Source organism: Lissotriton vulgaris, chromosome 2_1, assembly GCF_964263255.1.
Source record: "Lissotriton vulgaris chromosome 2_1, aLisVul1.2, whole genome shotgun sequence".
NCBI lineage: Eukaryota > Metazoa > Chordata > Amphibia > Caudata > Salamandridae > Lissotriton > Lissotriton vulgaris.
In genome coordinates this window covers 387,557,136-387,583,249 of record NC_141687.1, presented here as the reverse complement: position 1 = coordinate 387,583,249, position 26,114 = coordinate 387,557,136, and the positions used below count along the sequence as shown (strand labels likewise).

General features: G+C 44.0%; 1 protein-coding gene across 1 annotated transcript in view; it reads right to left on the bottom strand.

Annotated features, from left to right (window-relative positions):
- AOX1 (aldehyde oxidase 1) overlaps nt 1–26,114 on the bottom strand; it is a 504,603-nt gene that overhangs the window by 330,700 nt on the left and 147,789 nt on the right. The window contains exon 14 of the mRNA XM_086955224.1: nt 17,500–17,684. Coding sequence (XP_086811350.1) covers nt 17,500–17,684 — 185 coding nt within the window. The remainder of the gene's footprint in view (nt 1–17,499; nt 17,685–26,114) is intronic.

The following is a 26,114-nucleotide window of genomic DNA, read 5'->3' as shown; positions in this document are numbered from 1 at the left end:
GAAACCATTATATTTACCCTGGATCCTCTACATGACAGTAAGGAAAGAAAAGTAAAACAAAAGACTGTGTACCAGATTTACAACCCCCTTCCACCACTTTCACATCCAACCCCCCTACAAAATTACAAGTATGTGGGCCTCACCGACCCCACTCAAGCTCCGAGAATCACCACCCCCATGAATTTGTGTATTACGGGAGGAAGACTGCGTGGCCCTCTGCCTGGTGCCCTCGAGGGCCCTGGAAACTACTACGACCAGCTCCTGCAATGTCCCGGGGTGCCTACCCCCGGTATACTGCTGTTTGCTTTGACAGAGCGGGACTCTCACGACTCCCGCCCTCGCGTAGCAAACATAGTTTGCATTTTGAAAGACAGAGCAGTGAAATCTATTCTCACTTTCAAAATCCAGAGCAGATTGCATTTCCATATGCAAATTAGCATCTATCCATGCAAAAAAGCAATACTGGCTTCCGAAGAACGCAAAAGTTCACCACGCAATGTTGCTAAAAAAAACAGCAAGTGTGCTCGACTTCTCAATATACTACCTTATCCTACGTAATGTTATTTTCAATCACATTCTGATAACCAATAAGAATCATGCTTTTAAAAAACAGAAACATGCACCCTAGTTTTCTGTGTAGAATGTTGTCAAACAACCAATCATTTCTTTTCTGTTTTAATTTCACTTTTTCCCCAAACTCCCTTTGTCTATTCTAACATATGCCAAAGGCAGAAATGGAACTACTCCAATCTATTTTGTCCACAGATTGAGAAAGCTAGGAAAAAATGTGAATAAATCTGTTTCTACTTTTCTCCGAGACTATAGAATGGAGTCCATATACAACAACAATCTGCGTTTCAAATTGCATGGCATCTATAGGAGAGATGATGTATATTTTACAGATGAAGGGAACCGAGTCTTTCTCAAGAACTTTAGACTCTGCATCGGTACTTACTTGTAAGTACTAAAATCTCTCAATAAATACAGGGGCTCTTTTTAGAGCCACCCAACATCATACACATAAGCTTGATCTGTATGTCAAAAATACATGCTTCTTTTTTTTCGGCGGTGAAATGCACGGATCCTACGAGCATCCTGTGACTTAAAAAAAATATATATATATACTATCTTACTTTTTTGGCCCTACGGGTCCTTATGTGACCCTCTGAGCAGGCCTTGGGGGTCAGGGTGTGTCTACCCTGCCCCCTTTTCAAATTTTGCACACATATTTCACTGACTTCCTCAGCCTCGCTTCTACCGAGGCACAAAATGGCTGCCAACAGTTCCCGATTTTGAATGTTTACAACCGCTTGACAGCCAATTAGAATTCAACCCGTCATCAGGACGGTGCGCTTATCCTATGAGGCAGATTGAACAGATTGACACCAGATATGCGAAAGGCACAAGTCAGAACTGAGGACTAACTCTCTGCCAAATTTGGTGTAATTCCGTTCAGCAGTTCGGGCTGTAGTCGTGGCTAAAGGTCCTATGGGAAATTGCATGGGGAAAACATGTTTTTCTCAGTCCCCGCTTCACCAATCACCCCTAAACTTTCAGGGAAGAATCGGAACTGAGCTGGCCAAAAGTTTGGGAAATTTCAAGAAGATTCAACTATCGATGCCAAAGTTAATGCCAATAGAATGTTGCGGTTTTCCTATGGATAACAGGTCCTAACTATAACTACCTACTGGCAACCGCCAGTAGGTGATACGCATTTGCACATATCAATGTGTATATATATTTATATAATAAATACATTACACAGTGGTGGTTGTCACTGTGTAGTTATAGTTACGTCAGATTTCTATAGAAAGACCTTTTTTTTAGTTAATAACCGATCCACCTCAGAGAAAACAGCTGAACAGAATCACACTAAATATTCACAGTGGGCACTTTTTGTCATTTGGTGTAAATCTCTTCAGCTGTATTTGAGAAATTAAGGTTAAGAATACAGATATCTGGACAGTTGGTCACACTAGACTCCTGCGGGAACGCACATTAAGAAAAATGTAGCGTTCAGATTGGCTGAGAGGGATTTTTTCCATGGGACTGAGCAATCTGTTTGGCTAGCCGCAAGTCAAGCAAAGATGTTGTGGCTGACACTACAGGACATGGTAACTTGGTTTGCGTGTCCTGAATATTAACAAAAACAATTATATGCAGGAAGGGCAGGGTAGAGAAACCCTGGCCTCCTTGCAGTTTCCTGCGGTCTTAGCAGTACCCCCAAATGGCAAACAAAAACAACAAACAAAACATGTATGTGGCCACTCGTAAGGTACTACCACAGGAACCAGAGCAGAACACAGTATGGTCGAGTGGGATTTCTGCTAGTGTACACGCAGTCTGCATTAGCTCCTACAGGACCTAGGGAAAAGAAGTAAAAAAAAACAAGCCCCATTAGGTGGCCATGCCCCTACTATGTGCACCCTTCGTCTTGAACAGATAGTTCACACCCTCAAGAAATCCAAGTCCCTTCAGGTGGTCGGTAGCTGATCTCTTGTGGGAAACAACCAGATACGAGTGGGAAGCCTCTGCTGCTCTTGGTCCTTCTCAATATATAACCCTTTACGGACAGGTCAAACTCTTTAAACAGTGAAGCTGGGTGTAGCTTACTGAAGCTCTCTTAGGTGTAAAATACTCACTATGCATTGCTATGATTGTTTCTCCCATGTCCTTTTGAAGGGGAACTTGGGAGGCAATACATTTTTTTGAATGTTAAATTGGTTCCACAGTACTCCCAGAAGTCAACAAGATGAAGAGTGTTCTGAACATCAATAGGAAGAAATGGGTATCTATGTATATGTAATGTACAAGTAGCACATATACAAAGAAGAAGAACAAAGAGAAACACAAATATTTTTCTTTGTAATGGCAGCCTCAACGGCATGCAGCGCAGGACTTTGGCACAAATCCATGTCTAAATGTGGAAGTAGATATGGATTTGCATCAAAATCCATGGAAGGGTGCATGGAAGTCACCATACAACTTACATAGAACACTCTGTTGATGCAAACTAATGCAAAGGCAGTGTGTTACACTGCTTTGGATGAATATTAGTTATAATTAAGAGAAAAAGTACAAATATGAATTTTGTATCAGGTCTGCATCACAAAACGTAATACAACTCTGATGCAAACTGTTTATAAATGGAAAATAAATGTATTATTATCATTGTTTAATTTTATTTACACTTATAACAATAGACTTACCTTTTATTTTATATATATATATACACACACACACACACACACACACATATATATATATATATATATATATATATATATATATATATATATATATATATATATATATATATATATATCCCTACATCAGACTACTACATCAGACCACTATGATATAGCAACATAAAGAGTCACACATTACAAGAAACATGAGATTTTTATATTTTTATACCAGAATAGGTAGTTCTGAAAATAGCTTTATTTTTTTGTCTTTTAGAGCATTTACATTTTTTTTCCTTTTTTTTTCGAGAGGCTAAACTTAAAAACAAAAATAGGGCTTCAGAACTCAGAGGGATACAAAAAAGAATTAATTATTTTTGGAACACTGATGTTCTGATACCAATTTGTCCCTGATAGACTGGCTCTCTCTAGCATAAATTACCTTAATGCACTACCTGCAGTAAAGGATCATATTGCGATAAGCAGGATTCTGGCCCACTGCCCCTGGAGAACCTCAATGGGCATGACATCACCAGGGCTTAAGGAAGGTCCAGATGTTGAAGTGGGCATCTCCTGGGAATCTCTCTGGCGCCCAGCTCAAGTTCTTTAGCCCACTCTGCCACCCCTTGCTCACTTTGCCACTGGATTCAAGCAAGCCGGGCTGAAGGTGGCTGGAATGCCAGAAACCGGTCCTCAGAAGCTTGTTTCCGGTCCAGGGAAGACATGGATTGGCAGTTCGGGCTGGACTGTTGCCATGAAGCACAGGGTCAGACTGATTTGCATATGGCCATGTCTGAACTGGGGTGGCAGAGTGGGCTAAAGAACGGTGATGGATTAAACCCAGATCTTTTGACTGGGTGTGAGTGTTTGATTGATTCAGATGCTCCGCCCATCACCACCCCCTTTTGTACCGCTTTTGGCCGCCATAAGTGTGGCAGGGTATGCTCAGACATGAGTCTCTTGCTCACTTTGCCACTGGATTCAAGCAAGCCGGGCTGAAGACGGCTGGAATGCCAAAAACCGGTCCTCTGAAGCTTGTTTCCGGTCCAGGGAAGACATGGCTTGGCAGTTCGGGCTGGACTGTTGCCATGAAGCACAGGGTCAGACTGATTTGCATATGGCCATGTCTGAACTGGGGTGGCAGAGTGGGCTAAAGAGCGGTGATGGATTAAACCCAGATCTTTTGACTGGGTGTGAGTGTTTGATTGATTCAGATGCTCCGTCCATCACCACCCACTTTTGTACCGCATACTTAGATAAGTAGCACTATTTTATACTACAGATGAAGAAGAAGAGTGTTTCAAATGGCTTTGTTTGGAGTCAGGAAGAAAAAAGTTTCAAGAATCAAAACAAGCCTTTATCCAAGCCCCAATGCTTTGACACCAATATCCTACAAGAAAGCTCACAATAGAGACTGACTCTTCGGAAAGTGCAGTAGGAGCTATCCAATTGCAGATAGATGACAATGTGGAACGCTTGGTATTCTATTTGTCTCACGTCCTAAATCCCTGTGCACAAAGCTATTTAGTCCTTTAAAAGGAGCTTATAGCTAGGTAGAAGGCTTAAGAGGAATTGATTCAGAATAGGGGGTGGTGATGAACAGAGTGTCTGAATTAAGCAGACCACTCTTACCCAGTCCATAGATCAGGGCTTGATCCATCACCGTTTTTTAGCTCTCTGCACCATCCCAGCTCAGAACCTGGCTACATGCAAATTAGTCTGTTCCTGTCCCAGTGCATGATGGGAACAGGGCAAACCAAACTACCAAGCCAATTCTTATACTGGGAAGGAAAGACCAACCCATGTTTTGCATCACACCTCAGTCGAGGAGGGTCAGATGGCTCTGGTCTACCTCGATCACAAAAAAGCATTCAATACTGCTGAGTGGCGGTATCTAATGGCAGTATTGTGGGGTATGGTGTTAGGACCTAAATTCTGTGCATGGGTGCAGTTATTGTATACCAAACCCTCTCTAAGTGTCAGGGTGGGCAGTGAGCTCTCCGAGCCATGGACAGTCTGGAAGAAGAGCAGACACGGGTGCCCTCTTTCGCCCCTTCTTTTTGCACTTGCAATCGAGCCCACCACCCTGCTGTTGAGTAGGGAGATGGGACCATGGGGGAATCAGATGGGTTGCTCATTATATGCAGATGATGCATTAGTCTACATGCGATCCACGCTGGCTCTACCTCGTCCAGAATTTACTTTTTCCGCTTGTCCTAGGTTTTTTCATAGAATGGATAGCCTGTTGATCTTCTTGATATGGGTCGGTAAGCGCAGCAGTGTAGTGTTGATGGTGCTTAAAATGGTTATGGAGAATGCATGGTAAGCTGTCCCAGATATACAGTTTTACTATAATGTAATGCACTCCGCAAGATGGCTAGCCGAATAGGATTACTGGGAGAAGAGGCTGCTCGGGAACATGATTGGGGAGGACACCCTAACACAATTACTGATGCATGGGGGTAGATCAGAACACCCAGTTCTGTAATTAGTCAAGACAAAGTGCTCTGCAGAGCCCCATATAATAGTGAACTGTGGCTATTGGATCCCGCACCCTTCAGGGCCATTGATACTGACATATCAATGGAACAGTGGAGGATTGGGGGATGTCAGGTGGTGGGTGATCGCTATGCCAGCAGGACTTTTATCACAATTCAAGACACCCAGGACACCTTTGGAGTTGGTTCGTTCATGTATAACTTATGCCAAACTGGAAAGTGTTGCGAGAGAGGTGCGGCATAGCAGTCTTCGGAGGTGCTTGGCGGTTTACTTGGGTGAGGTGAAGGTAGGCCTCTGATCATGTTTATTTATAGAGTTCTTAGGGGGGGGCATGTTGAAACAACCTAAGGCTGTGCATAGAGCCTGGGAAAATGAGCTAGCAGAACCAATAACAGACTCCGAATGGTCTCGTGCATCGGCTATAGTGTGCACAGTGTCTTGAAATAATATGTTCAATCTGATCCATTTCCATTTTCTTCATTGCACCTACGTAACTCCTTACAAATTAACTATAATGGATCCCTCCAGAGAGGTTACATTTGTGCGCTGCGGAAGGGTGGGTGCTGCCTTTCTGCATCTGGCTCCTTTTGGAGGTTGGTGGCACCTAAGATTGAGGATGCCACCGGACTGGAGATTCCACTGACACCGATAGTATGTTTGTTGGGTGTTGTTGACAGACCTAGGTGAGGTAAAGTCCACTACAAACTTGCTCAGTTGGCTTTACTCCTTTCTTAAGGTCATGCAGTCATTGGGTGGCTGCGCACCAGGGTGCCACTGATGGCCTGGTGGCTAAAAGACCTCGTGAAGTGGGGGGCGGCGAAGAAGCACCACATGCGCTTGTCACACACTGATGAGGGGGCAGTGGAGGAAATAATGCTTTGGACCAAATGAGGAGAGGGACTCCAGTATCGATTACTCTAGGGAGGAGTGTAGTTCCGTAGTTTGAGGGTCTGAGGTTCGGTGGTTCCGAACCCGTTCAATAAAGGTTGTCGGAAAGAGACGATTTTGGTGTCAGCGGACCGCAAATCATGAATGCGGTATGTACGAGGGATTTCGTTTGAACCCTCTGGTTCCATTTTGTGTACGGCAGCCATTTTGTGTGGTTGCCCTAACATAGGCCGATGACTACGGCCAAGTAAGTCCTTGGGACACGTACACCTTAGCTGACTTCTGTGTGACCTGGCCGAACTGACTTCCTTGCCCGAGGCTGACCTCGCTGAGCCAGTTCCTTGTTGAGCAGCTGGTCAGATAAAGATCAAAGAGCAGGACATGCCAAAGTTTACAGTACACTGCACCCACCTTTCTATCTTGCTTCCAATCTGTTTTTGCTCCTTCCTTTACGACATAATCACTGATTTGGGTTGAGGTTTTATGATGGGTTTGTCGGGCCTGATCGAACAGGATATTGGAATGTGCTTAGTCATTTCTGGTGGGCTGGACAAGGGAAAATGGGATTGTCGTCATGCGCTACTTTTAAAATGTCACAACGTGATTGGTTAGTTGGTATGTAATAGATGCCACCTTTGGAATGTGATTTTTGGCATAAAAGACCATGCTCCGCTCATTGAATTTGTGCAGTCTCTAGCGAACCACCCGTGTTGTGCTTCGTAGATCTCTGTTCCTGGTTGCAGCCAATAAACTTTGGTCTTTGACGTCATCAAGAAGCGTCCCGTGTCTCTGCTTGCCAAGGCAGGGGAACTCGAAGGCATTGGGCGTTTTCCCTGGCGACGCTAGGTTTTAAAACCTGGTCCTTCAGTTGGCGCCCAACGTGGGGCGACTTCAGCGGTACCGGTCCAAGCCCGAAGATCGTGAGGAGCTTCGTGTGGAAATTGTGGAGGAAGGCCTGCCACATCATCGACCCCTGTAGGTCGTCGTGGTCCGAAAGTCTTTGCTGCGAGGTTCCCCGCTTTCCGACGGCTACGAAGGACTGCTGCCCTGACTGTCGCCCTGTCTTGGAGCCCTTAGATGATTTGTAGAGCGAGACAATAGACCGGTCTTCTGGTGACGCCATCGACATTTCAGTTAAGTATGAGTGGAGCGTCTCCCAGTTCTTAGTTTGTTTTGGTATATCTTCGAGGATCGCTTTGATTTGGTACCTACAGGCCCCAAAGCCAGGGGACTCGTGTATTCACGAGACTATCGTTTTGAGATTTCCCTTGAAGTTTGAAGCTAGACTAGTGAGCAGAGAGGCCTGGTCTTAGCAGACTTGGAAAGATATTTGGGTGTGGTCGTTCTAAGGATTCCCGGTTAGAGGCCTCGTGCCCGGTTCCTCCGATTGGAACTCCTACATATGATCTTTACGTGAAGCATGGAGTAGGTCCTATCAGTTATAATGACATCTGGGTAAAATATACGAAGAAAGACGGTGTCCTACAGTGGCCCCGTTACGGTAGCTTTGAAACAGAGATTTTAGATAATCTCGAGGTGAAACTGTTCAAAAAGAAAGCCCGGCCGGCAATGTTTGAATCTTTCCGCATATGGAGTAAAGAATCCATACAGAAAGAAATTAAATTAGCAAAAAAGAATAAAAGAGAACGAGGTTTGTCAATGGTGCAAGCTGCTATACCGTATAGGGATAATGAGGAAGAGCAAGAGAGCGAACAGATGCTTAGGGTTAGGAAGTTAGCGGTAGATAAGTGCTACCCAGTTTTGCCGCTTAAAGAACAGGAAGCAAAGAAAGATCTTACGAAAGATCCTTTAATGTCGCATCTACTGAGTTCACCACCCCCTTATGCACAGAATGCTACGGCACCACCGCCACCAGTTGTAGCTCCACAACACCCGGTTGTTGTGCCACCTGCAATTCCTCCACAGCCAGCTCCTCTTCCGTTGGCTACTATTCCTTTGGTGCAGCCTCCTCAGGGGCCGCCAACTTTGTCTCCTTCTTCGTCTGCTACTCCTACGCCTATCTATAATACTCCTTCTGTTTCGACTTTGGATTCTTCTACTATTGTTCCGTCTTCTCTTATTCTTTCACCTTCTCCTTCTGCCAGACAGAGAATGACTGCTGCAGTTTCTGGTTTCATTTCTCCTTTGTTGGTACAATTGGGTATGTCTCCTGTTAATGAGCGTAGACAATCACGTAGTCAGTTGGCTGATACAGATGAGCGTACAGTTTTACGTGCCAGTTTCATCTGGCACGTAAATGGATTACATACGCTTCTCAGTATGATCTTGAGGGTGTTATGGATGTTTTCCTCCAATGGGAAGCACCAAAGCAACGGTACGTCTTTGAGATGATGTGTGTGTTCCTCCATGAACAATGGGTTGAAGAAGTAGGTAAAGCTCCTAAAGAGTTGTATTGTATACGTTCCGAATTTGCGAAAGGGACCGTTGTGGGTCCTCATGATGTTGGCAGAGCAGTTGCGACCATATTGTCATTTCGTAGCGACACTCCTTCTGAGCGACTGTTTGAGCCTGATTCGTCGGTTAGGAGAGCAGCGCGTCAGTATCCGATGCGTGAGGTTCCTCCAGTTTGGAGACCTGGTGATGCAGCTGCTAATCCAGCCATTCCGCCATACTTTCAGCGTGTTTGAGTACATGTTCCCTGGAAGCGTGTTGAAGTTTTAGCTATTAAGAAGTCTTTGCCTGATCCACGCAAAAATCCAGCAGGGTACTATAAAGAGCTCACTCAGACTGTGGGTTCGTGTATCATGAATTTGGCGGACATAGACATGTTGTTTGGGAATGTTGTTCCACAGCCTATTTGGGGTAAGATTCGTCATACGGATCACGCGGACGAATTAGGTGACACTTGGGTTAATCTCAGAGATGCCGATAATAGACAAGTAGGTGGCGCTAAGCCTGAAGATTTGATTACTGAACTCCCTGGTAAGATTATTACTTATATGAAGACTTTAATGCCTGAAGTGCGTGTTAATTGGGACAAGTTGTCTGCGTGTAAGCAGAAGAAAGATGAAACGGTGTCTGACTTTTTCACGCGGTTTGAAGAGACTTTTGTAGATCATAGTGGTCAGGATATGGCTACTGAGGGTGGCCAGAGATTGTTCGTCGACAAATTTGTGCATAATTTTCTTCCCGAGTTGTGCACTAAGCTGAAGGATTCTGAGAGTGCTTGGGCTGTTTCCACGTCAGTGCAGATTTTAGCTACGGACCAGTACTATGAAAATAGGCACAAAGATGAGGTAGAGAAAGCCGATAAGAAGACTAAGGAATTGAAGACTAAAGTTCTTCTACAACAAGCTTATCCACCATGTACTAATAATCAACGCGATTATCAGCAGAATCAGCAAAATTTGAGAAACTCGCAAAGGAACGAGTCTTCTCAACCACGTTTTCCGTATGGGCCTATTCAGTGTGCGTATTGTAAAGAAGAGGGCCATTTCAAGAGTAGGTGTCCGGTTTTGTTACAGCGCACAAATGGTACTTCTGGTGCGAGAGGACGAGGTGCTCAACAAGCGCCTAGAGGTAGAGGTCACATACAGAATGTGCGTTCTTTGCCTCCACAGAACTCAATGAATAGCTTTGATCAGCAGCAGAGTTCATCTGGTAGGACAGCTCAGTACTATACGGATGATTACTATGTTGAAGGTGAGGAAGTGGATGGTAATGATTGCTAGGACAGCCATGGACAAAGAGAGGGAGCTGTTTCAGTTCCAGTAGATCAGAGTGGACCTTATGTTGAAGTGATTGCATTAGGTGTGTCAGAGCCTTTTCTGTTACATACTGGTGCTACGAAGAGTTCTATTATGCACTCTAAACTCCCTGGCGCACCTTTGTCTGGCTTTGAGAATGTTTCTGTAGGTTTTTCTGGCGCCCCGGTTACGAATCCGATTTCTACTCCGTTGCCTCTTTCTGTTGGACCTCGCAGATTTGAAGCACCCCTCATTTTGACTACAGGTTGTGGTGAGAACTTGTTGGGATTGGATTTGTTGAAGAGATTGTATGCGACGTTGTATTGTTCTCCGTCGGGAGTACATCTCACGTTGGGAGAGAGAGTGATCTCTCCAATGTAAATATCTAAAGACAGACTTCCACCTGAATTGTCTTCTTTACCGGATTCATTGTGGGCTGCTGGCCCGAACGATGTAGGCCTCTTTTTGCGATTCCACCATATGTTGTGACACTGAAGTCGAATGCTAAGTTACCGCGCATTCCACAGTACCGTATCTCGAGTGATCGTGAGCGTGCACTTTTGGAGATCATTTATGATCTGATCGAGAAGGGTGTGATTGAGGAAACAAGAGGTAATGTGTGCAATAGTCCCGTTTTGCCTGTTCTGAAGAGAACTGATGCTTCACAGCCTCCTGTATATAGGTTTGTGATCGATCTTCGTGAAGTAAACAAGATTGTTGTTCCACAGTTTCCTGTTGTGCCTGATATCACAGCTTTGTTGACTTTGATCCCGGCTACAGCTACATGGTTTTCGGTGATTGATCTGAAGAATGCTTTCTTCAGCATGCCGATTGCCGTCGAGAGTAGAGATATCTTTGGATTCTCTTTAGGAGGACGAAGTTTCCGCTTTAAGCACGCTCCTCAAGGCTATTGCGAGAGTCCATCGATCTATAGTAAAGCTTTGAAAACACAACTTGATCTGTTGGTTTTACCTGATGGTGCCGCCCTTATTCAATATGTTGACGACTTGCTAGTTGCTGCTGACAATGAAGAGATTTGTAGAGAAGCCACTTTGTCGTTGTTAGCCACTTATCTGATTTTCATCACAAAGTTTCTCTCTCTAAGTTGCAATATTGTCGACAAGAAGTAACCTACTTAGGTCACATCTTATCGAAGGAGGGAAGGAGCCTGACCCCAGAAACAATTCAAGCTATTGCGAAAATGAGTGTTCCTACTACACAGAGAAAGGTACGTGCGTTTTTGGGTATTACGTCGTACTGTAGACAGTGGATCCCTAATTTCTCGTTGTTAGCGAAGCCTTTGATAGCTCTTACTGTTAAGGATACTCCAAATCCTATTCATTGGACTGACGAATGTCAAAAGAGTTTTTCAGAATTACGCAATGCGTTGTGTTCTGCTCCTGTGTTGGGTACTCCCGACTACAGTAAGCCTTTCACATTGTATGTCCATGAGAGAGAGAGGGATGTGCATTGTCAGTTTTGACTCAACAGTTCGGCGATAAGCAACGTCCATGTGCAGATTTATCGTCGCTGTTAGATCCGGTAGCTAGAGCGTTGCCGAGTTGCTTGAGAGCAACAGCAGCAGCGGCTGTTTCAATTCGACAGTCTGCTGGTTTGGTTATGGACAACACATTAATCGTAATGGTTCCACATACAGTGGATACCTTGTTGAACTGTACCAAGACACAGCACTTAACTAGTGCTCGGTTGTCGGGTTACGAGTTGACCTTGTTAGCGAGTCAAGTGCACATTAAAAGATGCAACACGTTGAATCCAGCCACGTTGTTGCCGATTTCAGTTGAGACAGATAATGTTGAAGAACAGCATGACTGTTTCCTTAGAACTGAGGAAGAAACGAAAGGGAGGATAGACCTTAGGGATACTCCTCTTCCAGAGTGTGATGGTACTTTGTGGGTTGATGGTTCGTGTTTTAAGCTTCCGAATGGTGATACGACTGCGGCATACGCTGTTACGACTTTGTTGAAGCTGCACGTATCCCACACAATTCAGCGCAAGCAGCAGAGTTGATTGCATTAACGAGAGCATGTGTGTTGGCAAAAGGAAAACGAGTAAATGTGTACACTGACAGTCAGTATGCGTTTGGTGTGGCTCATAGTTTTGGACGTTTGTGGCGTGAACGTGGGTTTTTGATTCCCATGGAACAAAGTTCCAGCATGGGCAGTTGGTGAATGAGCTTCTTGAATCACTTACTTTGCCATTGCAAGTAGTGATTGTGAAATGCAGTGCCCATAAGAAAGTTACGGATGATGTTGGCCGCGGAAATGCGTTTGCGGATGAAGTTGCGAAAGAAACTGCGAGGAATGTGATGAGCCGAATGTATGTTGCAGGTCCGGCGAGATGGGTTCCAGAGAAAAGTATGTGTGAAGATACGATTGAGAGTGTGAAATCCATCCAAGCTGAAGCTACAGAGAAAGAGTTGAATGAATGGAGAGAAAGTAAGGGTAGATTGGATTCGAATGGTTGTTGGACTGATTTGTCTGAACATCAAAGATGGGTGTTGCCTGACGCGGATGTGCTTCCAGTTGTTACAATGGCTCATGGGATGGCACATATTAGCGTGAAAGGGATTTGCAAGTTGTTGGCTCCGGTTTGGCAGAATACAGGGATTCCCAAATGTGCAGAGAATTTGGTTAAGAACTGTATGGTGTGTCTGATGTATAATCCTGGTAAGGGAACTCCAACACCAGCTGGTCATTTTGCTCCTCCTACGTATCCGTTCGAGGCTTTGCAGCAAGATTTCATCCACATGGAGAGGTGCAACAACCTGAAATATGTTTTGGTGGTTGTTTGCTCCTTCTCTAGATGGGTGGAAGCTTACCCTTTGAAGGACAATACTGCCTTGTCCACAGCAAAAGCCTTAATCAAATAATTTTTCCCGAGGTTTGGTTTGCCGAGAATTATCTGGAGTGACAATGGGAGCGAATTTGTGGGTCAAGTGATGAAGAAAGTATGCGAGGGATTAGGTATCTGGCAGAAGTTCCACGCTGCAAATCACCCCCAATCAGCTGGTTTAGTCAAGTGCTATAATGGCACTTTGAAATTAAAATAGGCCAAAATCCAAGCGAGTTCTGGTTTGCAATGGCCAGATGCTTTGCCTTTTTAGCGCTCTTGTCCACAAGAATGACTGTGCATTTGCGAATGGGTTTGAGTCCGTATGAGGTTGTGTTTGGTCGCCCGGCATACCTTCTGGGGCGTACCAAGACCAACAAAGTTCAGTGATCTCGAATACCCTGCGTTGCTTGATTACTTGCACAAACTGACGGCTAAACTGCGTGTTTTACACCAACAGGTTTACGACAGTCTGCCACAAGCTTCTGAAGATCTAGGTCACCCCATTGAACCAGGTGACTGGATTTTCATTAAGAATTTTCAGCGGAGCAAGAACGATAAGCCCCGTTGGACAGGACCACATCTAGTTCTCCTGTCTACACGTTCTGCAGTTCGAGTGCAAGGCAAGAAACACTGGATCCACGGCGTACATTCACGGCGTACATTGTAAGCGGGCTCCATTGCCCTTACCCTACGACTTGTGGGTCCACGAAGGACTCCCATACTCTGAAACAGAAACTGTGCCACGATTTTTGTCATTCAGCGATGCCCATTTGATTGGAACGAACTCTGAAAAAGAAAGTGACGATCTTTTGCAAGAAGCTGTGCCTCCTTTGAATAGATTGAACACTACCGAGCCCGAACTCCTATTTAAGGAACAGACATTACCTGGGAAAGATCGTTATAATTTGCGACCAAGAGTCGTGGGACAAATAAAAAATAAATGAAGTTTTTATGATTTTTTTGTTTGCAGGTTAACTCTCCACCGAGGATCTACTTATTTTTGTTTTTCGAACCGCCATCCGGGTTCAGCTGTCGGGTCGCGGTTGACAAGTCTTTGGAGTGCAAGCCTGAGATAATAGGTCGAAGGTTCTGGTTGGCCTAAGGGAGTTGCCCTGGGTTGACAGAGGCATTCCTTAGCATAGAACACCCTACCATCGCGAGCAGCATATTTAGTTAGGATGGATTTCTTCGAGTTGGAGAGACCTGCAGGGATGATGACTTTTAGAAAAAGATATACAAACTAATCACCCGGAAAAGATTTTTAATACTGTGCTTGTTTTTGCTATTAAGTTTAATGATATTTATAATTGGTTATGTGACATTCTCTTTTAAAGTGACGTTTATTCCCACTGTGCAACCTACACCTCCTCCTACTATTTCTTCTCATTCTTTTCATCCTTTACTTGAACATGAAGTAGTCAGAAGACTGGAATTTGCCAATAATTCCTTTATTCAACTTTTGCACCAACACCAGTTAGTCATGAACACAGCGAATTGTTGGATTTGTGGTCTAATGCCCCATATGACCGATAAAGGTATTCCGTACTTGGTTTTGCCTATCAGCCTCAATGGTTCTATTTGGGCTTACAAAACGATGTTCATCCATGCTCATAGTGTCTATCCCCTACAGTCACCGAAGGACAATCCGAAGAATAGTGCTGTAGCTAGAGGCATAGTCGACATGGTTAAAGGGACTAATGCAGTTGAAACTATTCCGAAAGATGAGAAGCAACCATATAGTGGTTGGGACGTTACTGAATATGGAGTTAGTCTGAGTGTTAACCAGCGAGCGAAAAGTTCTCCACCGATTTGGAAAGTGCCCCATCAGGGTCGCTATTGTCTGCAGGGTAATGGCAAGAATCCGAAAGCTCAGTTAGGAAAGAGTGTTTGTACTGACACCTATGTATTTACGTCTCAGACTTCCCCAGCATTTCTAGCCGCTAAGGGTACTTATTTTGTCTGCTATGACAAAGCATATACATGGTTGCCCCCTGACTTTTCGGGTACATGTTTTGTTTCCTTTCTGTTGCCTCCCACTTTTACAGCTGAGGCAGATTACCATAAGACGAGAGTTGCTAGAGGTGTCTTCAGCCAGGAAGATACCGCATGGCAAGAGTTAGGAGATTTCTTTAAGGTTTTTCTGTCATTCTGAAGACCAATGGCAAACAGCAGGAATATTAGTCAGTTGACGAGAGTCGTTGAGTCCACCATAGTCGAAACCGCCGGTGCCCTTAGTAACTGACTTCAGAATAGAGTTACCCTTGACGTCATACTTGCAGACCGAGGTGGAGTATGTAAACTGATTCAATCGAGCTGCTGCGTTTTCATCCCAGACAACGCTCCGTCAGTCTTCCAGGCCATTTCCAAGTTACATAGGATCTCCGATTCTGTCCATATAGACAAAGGAGATTGGTCGTTGATGGGATGGTTCTGGGGATTGATATCCACTTGTGGATGGAAGATTCTGATGGTCATTGGGATGGTCTTAGCCATCCTTTTCCTGTTCTGTCTCTGTGTACAGTGTGCTCCTGCTATTTGTGGCCTTTGTGCTACTTCGTGTGCAAGGAGACCTGTCCAGAGAGAGGTACTAAGTACTAGGATGAAGCTACAGCAACATATCGATGATCTGATGATGATAGACCTAGATTCAGATTGCCATGAGTTTGGGTCTGTTGCCTATGTAAAGGCAAAAGGAGGGTCTGTAGTTCCGTAGTTTGAGGGTCTGAGGTTCGGTGGTTCCGAACCCGTTCAATAAAGGTAGTCGGAAATAGACGATTTTGGTGTCAGCGGACCGCAAATCATGAATGCGGTATGTACGAGTGTTTTCACATTAATCGATCAATGAGAACACTATGTATTTAGGGATTTTGTTTGAACCCTCGGGTTCCATTTTGTGTACGGCAGCCATTTTGTGTGGTTGCCCTCACATAGGCCGATGACTACGGCCAAGCAAGTCCTTGGGACACGTACACCTTAGCTGACTTCTGTGTGACCTGGCCGAACTGACTTCCTTGCCCGAGGCTGACCTCACTGAGCCAGTTCCTTGTTGAGCAGCTGGTCAGATAAAGATCAAAGAGCAGGACATGCCAAAGTTTACAGTACACGGAACCCACCTTTCTATCTTGCTTCCAATCTGTTTCTGCTCCTTCTTTTACGACATAATCACTGATTTGGGTTGAGGTTTTATGATGGGTTTGTCCGGCCTGATCGAACAGGATATTGGAATGTGCTTAGTCATTTCTGGTGGGCTGGACAACGGAAAATGGGATTGTCGTCATGCGCTACTTTTGAAATTTCACAACGTGATTGGTTAGTTGGTATGTAATAGATGCCACCTTTGGAATGTGAGTTTTGGCATAAAAAACCATGCTCCGCTCATTGAATTTGTGCAGTCTCTAGCGAACCACCCGTGTTGTGCTTCGTAGATCTCTGTTCCTGGTTGCAGCCAATAAACGTTGGTCTTTGACGTCATCAAGAAGTGTCCCGTGTCTCTGTTTGCCAAGGCAGGGGAACTCGAAGGCATCGGGCGTTTTCCCTGGCGCCGCTAGGTTCTAAAACCTGGTCCTTCAGGATGAGTCAATTTCCCCGGTTGGAATCTACACTGTTATATATAAAGCGACCAAGTGAGTTTGTGTTCTGGTCCTTCATTGATGCCTAGCTCGTAGTCTTGGTTCATGCAATAAGATGTAACCCCGGTGTACGAACCTATTTGTTGTTTCAATACCTGACAAATGGGTTGTGACCCATCTCTGCAAACGCCTGTACCTCATAATACTTGGGATAATTTATGTGAAACTGAGACACTCACACTGTATGTTTATTCCCTGCCGTTTTTATGACAGCAGATAAAATACAGTTTAAAAAAAATGATAAGAGAAGATGAGGGTTGATTCTTGCTGGAGTGAAAGGTAAGCCAAGTGCTTTTGCTTTTATTCTAAACTAGAAATATAAAAAAGTTTCTGAATGCAATGAACAGCAGGGGAAGGGCAAGTAAAAGGAGAAGAAAAAGGAAAAAAAGAATTTCAATTTGGGATGGGTTAAGATGGGTAGAGTCGTTACACACTCGTCCGTCCTCGTGCCAGTCCTTATGTTTTGAGTACCTAAACCACATGTGCATAGAATTCACTTATCTCACATATATAATTTAATTCATTTTTTAAATAGAAAACCCTCCTAAATAATTATACAGGCAAAGGCCCCAGATGGCTCCTCCCTTTCCTGTTAACGTAAAGGATAGATGCAGTTATCTCTCTTCATGATTTTTTAACATGGATTTAACAAAAGATAACAAAAATAACATGCTTTTTCAGATGTTCAAAAACAAAATACAGTGACTTAGGTTATGAACTCTCATTGGCCCATTCTACCTTCCAATGAGCTTCTGGGAGGTGTTTCTGGCGCCCACTGTGGTAACTCCAACCCCGCCATAGAAAATGCAGAAGTCTTCAATGACGTCAGTGTTTGCCTTGAAGTGGACTCGCATCCCAGCGTTCACAATGGGCAGAGCATTCTCCTTTCGCTGGGCCTGTCTCAGGGCCGACACAAACTCCCACTGCAAGCCAAAAAAGACACTTAAACAAGGTTTTAAATGGATTATGTGCTGCATAATATACAAACATCCGGTCACCTCCCACAACAAGGGCCCGTTCGCAAATCCAGGCCGCAAAAATCTCACAGTTGGCAAATATAGACATTTGTACATAAACTGGCCAGATCACATCACATCGCACAGAAGCCATGCAGTTTTGCACCGGCATTTCTGCTGACTGACCAGTAAAAATATACATCTACATCGTAAACAAAACCACAAAAAAGTTTTTTTCTGTGTCTACAGTCTGTACTTCTCTATGTACATTTTTTAAATCCAGGTCTTTAAAAGAAACTGATATTAAAGAACGGATTACGGACACAATATCTGGCAAAGTATATGCAAAAAATTGAACATAAACATGGAAATAAATAAATAAATCAGTTTTGGGAACCAGTGAGTAATACAACAAAAAGAGCACAAATGAGATAAACAGAACACAATATCTGGATATTTAAATATAACAACATGATCAATCCGGGCCATGATGACTAAGTTATGGGTGCATTAAAATAGTTGAGATTAACAACTGAACAAAGTCAAGTAAAAAAAAACTAAAACAGCAAAATGCTGTGCCTGGTCTTTTGTGTTTTCAATAATTGTTATGAAGGCACACAATAACGTTATGTAAAACGACATTTCTTAAGATACGAGGAGGCAACCTCTAGTGAAAAATATTTGCCTAGTACTAAAGTTGAAGGGCCGATTCGTAAAAAAGAGTAATAAATCTGTACGCTTAGTAGTACTACGACGAACAGGTACGTCTTTACTACTTTGCTGCAACGGTTGCAGTTTCTAAGGGGCTCATTACGATGTTCGTCGAAAGCAAACCGACTGACTCCTTGTCGGAATTGGTTCCGACCGACTTGTGTTCGGTTGGTCAGCCAAACCGATTATGAGGCTTCCGAACACCGTCCGGAAAGTCTCCCATTGACATCAACGGGAGCCTGTGTTCAGACCGACAACACACGCTCCCACTGAAAAAAGGGGTGGTTGCAGAAAACCTTGCCCCCTTTGTTGGGCACCCCATGGTACCTGTCACACTGTGCATGTCTCCAGGGGGGTCCCTTGGGGTGCCCACTCCAGAGTGCACAAAGACTGTTTAGTCGGCCCTCTGGGGCCACTCAAACCAGTCATGAGCACTCTGCCCTTCCCCATGCAAGCTGCAATGCAGCCTGCATGGAGAATATGGCCTCCGCAGCAGCAGTTGGCTGGGGGGTGTCTCGACCAATCACAACGCTGCTTGCAGCATTGTAATTGGCCTAGAGGAGGGAGCATTGCTGCCTCCTTCCTGTTCCTGCAAGAGGAAAGCAGGAGCAGTGAAGACGCTGGACCCGGATGGCAGAAAAGTACGTTTTTGAAATGTATTTTCTATTTTTTTAAATTAAAGCCCACCCGCATGACCTCCCTGTGCGACCTCCCTCCCCTGCGCGACCCTCTCTTCCCCCAACCCATGAGCCATGCCAGCCGCGACTGCGGTCAGAACTGATTCGAAATATTTCCAACCGAGTCTGAAACAGTGGTTCCGACATGGTTTGGGAGAATCCGGCTGCCATACGGAGTGCTTCAACATCGTAACCAGCCCCTAAGTGTACTACTTGCAATGCAATATCATTTTTTTACCCATTGACATTTTCCAACAATTAATCATACTTACTGTACAGTTAATTATTGGGGAAAGGCAGCCCTGATGAATAATTGCATTTTTTTATTTTGGGTTCTTTTCCACAGGAAACTCATTTCTCCAAACGGAAAGATACCTTCCTCAACACCCCCACTAATGTATTTTTTTTGGGGGGGGGTCATTCCTTTCCCCACCATAGAAGGTGATTTACTCCATCTTTGGAGAAAGAGGCAGGGAGGAGTGTATGAACATCCACAGGCTCTCAAGTCAGTGTCCACTCACAAACTCTCAAGGCAAATTGCACCTTGATTCAACCACTTCTCGGCACATGTGACAGTTTTACTACAGTGTGATTTTATTTTATTTCGGGAGACGTGCAATGCTATACAAATGTGAAGCTTTTCTAAAACAATGATGAACAGTTGGGCGATTACATATAAAAACTTAACATGACACTGCTTGTTGCCGAGCCCTACCAGCAATACAGTGGCGTTGGCCAGACATGTGAGTAATGGCGCAAACACTTTTTTCCTCTCTCTCCAACTCCACAGATTCTGGCTTCATATGTGGCTGATTAAACTTCAACGCCATCGTCCTTCCGTGATCAAAGGTGTGACATGACTAGTGTCCAGTTCCCTCAACCTTTTGAAGGAACCAACCTGTTATTGGATTTCACCCAGCTTGAACTATCTTTCTGCTACATCAGTTGTGTCTGTGGCTTAACTTCATCTCAGATCTGCACCATTCCAAATGTTTCAGTATTTAAGTTGCTCTGCCTTATTCCCCAAATTTGCATTTTTATATTTCTTCACAAATCACCACCACTTTGTGCATTCTTGTGTGTGTATCAACAGTCGTATTTTCTGTCAAGTACCCCTTCGGGTTAATTTTTTTATACTTTAGTGGACATTAATGACCAAAGCGTCCGTTTCTAACTCAAACCTCTATCTCTTTTTTGTAATAGGCATTCAGTTTGCTGAGCAGTTTCAGTGTTTTATGTGACTGCTCTATAAACGTTTTTGTTTTTCCTAAAAAAAACTATAAAAGCGTGAGTTTGTTTTTATGATACAAAAATGTGACAATGATACTCTTGGAGCTTTCTCCCAAACTATGGCAGTCATTTTTAGGTTGGGCTTTAAGCACCGCCCATCTTTCTAATTGCCTCCTTTTACTGTCCTTCATAAGTGGATGCTTTACATTGGTTAATATGGTCAGTAGTCCCTCCTTTTTAGGTCTCGTGCTGGGCTCTGCGAGGCATTTAGTAAGGGCTTTTCAACCCTGAACACATGCTCTTGCGTGTGTTTTTTTTTATCACCCGTAGTTGGCCTTTGTGTTCGTCTTTCCAATTAGACATCACGCAATTGGTCCAAGGCGGGTGCATGTCCCGCCTTCGCTGTTCCTTGGCCTAGGGTGCACGAGAGTGAGCAGCAGCGCCATATGTTTCCAATGATCTAAATAGAAACAGATGGCGTCACCGCTGGTCATCTTGTTTTTTTGGGATACTTGAAGGTATGGCAGGCATTCAAACTCTTCTGTGCGGTGCCGTCTGTTGCTGCGCACATTTTCTGCGCAAAGTGATTTATCACTTTCTTTCTGCCAGAGCCTTTCTTCTGGTGTGTGGCAGGAGGCCCCCCACACAATACCACTCAGTGCCACATAATTATATGCTACACAATTACACTCTACTGAATGCAACATACACTCCACACAATACCACACAGTGCCACGTAATTATATGCTACATACTTACACTGCGCTCAATGCAACATACACTCCAAATACCACTCAGTGCAACATAATTACATGCCACATACTTACTCTCTACTCAATGCAACATAAGTACACTCCACATAATACCACACAGTCTGACATAATTATATACTACATAATTACACTGCATTTAATGCAACAAACACTCCAAATAATACCACTCAGTACCACATATTTACAGGTCACATAATTACACTCTACTGAATACAACATACACTCCACACAATACCACTCAGTACCACATAATTAAGGTCACATAATTACACTCGACTGAATACAACATACACTCCACGCAATACCACTCAGTGACACATAATTCTATGCTACATAATTACACTCTACTCAATTCAACATAAATACACTCCACATAATACCACACAGTGCCACATAATTATATGCTACATAATTGCACTGCACTAAATGCTACATACACTCCAAATACCACTCAGTGCCACATAATTACACACCCAATAATTACACTCTACTGATTGCAACATACACTTCACACAATACCACTCAGTGACACATAATTATATGCTACATAATTACACTGCACTCAATGCAACATACAATCCAAATAATACAACTCAGTGCCACATAATTACACGCCACATAATAACACTCTACTCAATGCAACATAAATACACTCCATATAATACCACTCAGTGCCACATAATTACATACCACATATTGACACACTACTCAATCCATACTAATAATATAAAGAGAGAGCCCAAATCTTTGAGGCGGGTAATCTCAGGAACCACAGCACCAATCACAACACCCAATACAGAGTTGGAAAGGGCAGTTGCAGCAGAAGGACATAGGCTATGCAGACACCCACCATATACATTTAAAAGGTAAAAGAACCGTGCCAGCAAAGTAGTCCCTTGTGGGTGTGTCTGCGTTGTGCTGTGGGCGTGTGCTGTGAGCGTGACAAACGCTGCGGGCGTGTGGTACGTTCCGCCCTTCATGCCATGTCTCATATCGTGTGCTAATCCCACCCTGCTCCCTTTATATACCCCTGCACCCCATAATCATAACCCACCCTTACTCCTTAAAATACCCCAACACCCTTAAACACTAACGCATCTTAACCCTATAAATATACCCTGTACCCCAAAACAAAAACCTATCCCTAAAGCCTAAAAATAACTCTGTAACTCAAAACCCAAACCTAGCCCTGATTCCTATAAATACCGCTGTACTTCAAAACCCAAACCTACCACTGAACCCTAAAAATACCCCTGTACCCCAAAACCCAAACATAACACTGAACCCTAAAAATACCACTGTACCCCAAAACCCAAACCTACCCCTGAACCCTAAAATACCCCTGTACCCCAATACCCAAACCTAGCCCTGAACCCTTAAAATACCCCTATACCCCAAAACCCAAACCTACCCCTGAACCCTAAAAACACCCCTATACCCCAAAACCCAAACCTAGCCCTGAACCCTAAAAATACCCCTGTACCCCAAAACCCATACCTATCCCTAAACCCTAAATCTACCCCTGTACCCCATAACCCAAAGCTATATCTAAACCCTTAAAATACCCAAACACCCCAAAACATATACCTCAGTACCCCAAAACATATACCCCTATACCCATACTTACCTGACCCAAACATTTTAAAAAAAACATGCTTTTACCATTCATGCATTTACAACGAATTTCGTTGTAAATGTGTGCATGGTAAAAGCATATAAAATGTAATGCCATGCGTTATAATGGCATTGCGGAGTCATGATACTTTCGTAATGAAAGTATGCGGAGTGATGGTATGCGGAAAGAAAGTTGCGGAACAATGGGTGTTTGCCCTCCCCCGGTAAGTACATTGGTGGCACGGCGGCCCACATCTCCTGCAACATACTCATATTTTTTCACCACCCGTTTGAAAAATGCGCAGGTCTCTCTCATTGATGGCCAGCACCGACATACACTTTTAGACACATCTCCCGCCACAAGTTCTAGAATTGTGAACTTTAGAGCTGGGGAGCTAAGTTCGAATCTCGGCATTAGCTCAACATCCTGTGATTCCAGGCAAATCGCTTTGTCTCCCTGTGCCTACCACAAATGAATGTGTTCTTCTGTAATGTAAATTGTGCTCATGCCATGTTGTCGAGTTCGCCCTATATAATATTGCAAGGAAAAATAAAGTAGGGAAACTCAAGTTCACACACTACTGAACGCGCACTTTTAAGTGCATCAGCAGTGCACTGTGAATCGGAGCGTTTCACAGGCCTGTCACAGATAAGAAATGCTCTCAAAACGAAATCATACAAAACAATATACTACTGGCCGGCACCAATTCATACCCGGACAACGTCGGGACAGGCTGCTATGCAATATAAATATACTCAACATAATACCACTAGGTACCACATAATTACATTCCACATAATTACACTCTACTCAATGCAACATAAATACACTCAACATACCACTCAGTACCACATAATTACATGCCACATAATTACACTCTACTCAATGCAACATAAATACACTCCACAAAATACAACTCAGTGCGACATAGTTACATCCCACATAATTGCACTCTACTCAATGCAACATAAATACACTCCACATACCACTCAGTAGCACATAATTACTTGCCACATAATTACACTCTACTCAATGCAACATAAAAACACTCCATATAAATGCACTCTATACCACATACCATCAATCAACATAAATGCACTCTACACCATGACACAATTTCCCTAAACATAATTTCACCCAACAACACAATTCCAGGCCACACAATCCAACTCCACACATTTCCAATACACACCACATAATTACACACCTAGTGTCCGTAATCTGCTCGTGTTCTAATTAAATTACTGTTTTCCAATCTCCAGTCCCCCGTTATTGATGTCCCGCTCGCCCATAACAAAAAAAATTATAACAAACAAGCATGAGACCAGGCAAGAAGAAGTTGCCAGCAGTGCAAGTACAAAAAAACTAGAAGATATTTTTTAAGTTAAAATCTTTTTTAATCAGGTTTTTCAGTTGTATATAATGTCGTCTTCGTTTGTATGAAGGTAACAAAAATGCTTAACACTTTTTATTATAACTTTTCAACATAATGCACAGCAGCCACAATGCTCTACAACATGGCCAAAAGTTTTGGATAAACATAAGGTCCCAAAGGCGAGACCTATTGGCTATGCCAATGCTTGTTTACTTTTGTAGCCTCCCATGAGGACTGCCCCGTAACATAAGGTCTTACTCTTCATGCTATTTATTACTTTCTGAGCACTCTTCTTTACTTGTTTAGGCTTTAGGAACTCACTTGCGCCCATGCTTGCTCCCTCCCCTCGTGATTCTGAACAGCTGCTCTTCATATTTGCTAATGCTCGCTCCCCCTCCTTGGCTGCAGCTGCCTACTCCTCCTCCGTCCTGCTTGTTTTATATTAACATAAAGCACTTCCAGAGAAGCTTGCCATGATGAACCGCTTTATCCTTAAATATTGAAGCAATGCCTTTTTTTAAATTTACTGTGGCGGCTTCTGTGGGTGCGTGTACAGCAATGTGTCGACACTTCATGTATCATGAAGCTCAGCAGGTGTGAGGCAGGCGCCGTGTTGATAAAAGAGTGCACATCGCGGCTGCTACAATGGCCAGGGGCGTTTCACAGGCCCCCGCTCTGGCTGCAGAGCTCCTTATTGAGCCTGGAGGGGACCCCTCCACGTGCCTTGCAGGGAGGCTGTAGTATTCTGTGTATTGTGCCTTCCAGGCACCTGTAGGTAGAACCTTGTTTTATGGACATTCTGTGCTTTGTTTTAGAGCGTAGGAAATAGTTTAGAATTGGAGTTGAGTGAGGTGTGCAAGAAAGGGGTCATAGAACCTATTGAGTCATCCTTGTGGTTGTCTCCTCTTGTTGTCGCCAGAAAAAGGAATGGTGATTTGCGCGTTTGTGTTGATTTGCGCAGTCTTAATAAAAACATCTGGATTGATTCACACCCTTTGCCAAAAATTACAGATTTATTGTCTCTTACTAGAGGCGCAAGATGGTTCACAAAGTTGGATTTAGCTTCCGCATACCATCAGGTGGTGTTGAGTCAATCCTCTAGACATTTGACGGCATTTGTTTCTCCTTTCGGTAGTTTTCAATACTGCAGGATGCCGTTCGGCCTTGCGTCGGCGGCAGCAGTTTTTCAAAGACAAATTTTTTTTTTTAAATAATTTTTATTGTAGTCATTCACTGCTCGAACCAACGTTCATTTCAACACAGTATTAAGTTGGGAGTCGCTTCCTAATATTTGTCCCCCTTTGTACACAGCCTGTAGGCCCACATCCCGGAGGCTGGGCGGCAACAATCCCTCAACCCGCTCATGAGTGGTTACTGTTCATTAGGATCTACAGATCGCATCCGCGTGCGCCTGACTACTTTTCAGTCCTAACCCGCCTACTCTACATAAACCCCCCCAAAGCCCCTCCCTTTACACTATGCAACCTCTAAGCCCCCCCCGCTCCCCCCACCATCCGCTCGCAGGTTCTGTTCGTGTATCAAACTAAGGTGTCATTCCAGCCCTTCAGTGTCTACGTATGTCGTTCTCCCAGTTTTAGGTTTGGGTGTTATCCCTGTTCGCGCTGAGGGTCTCCACCTCCTCCTCCTCTGTCTCCATGCTGTCTCTGAGGGCCTGTACTAGTGTCTCCCAGGCCGCCGCCACCTCCAGCGCCCTTGCATCAGGGGACCTACGGGCCATCTGGTATCTATGTGTGCTATCGCAAGTCGCCCATTTCAGGAGTTCAGTGTACCATCTCCTGTGGGTTGGGCCTGTCTTCGCTTTCCACTGTCTAGTTATCTCCCTTTTGGCTATTATCAATCCCATGTCGATAAATTTGCTTACGGTTTTGTTTTTGGGGGTATGGGGGAACCAATGCAAAACACACACCGCCAAGTCATAGTCAATATTTCTGTCTCTTACTTCGTTCAGGGTTTCTCCTATAGCCTGCCAGTATTCCCGGAGGGCCGGGCAAGACC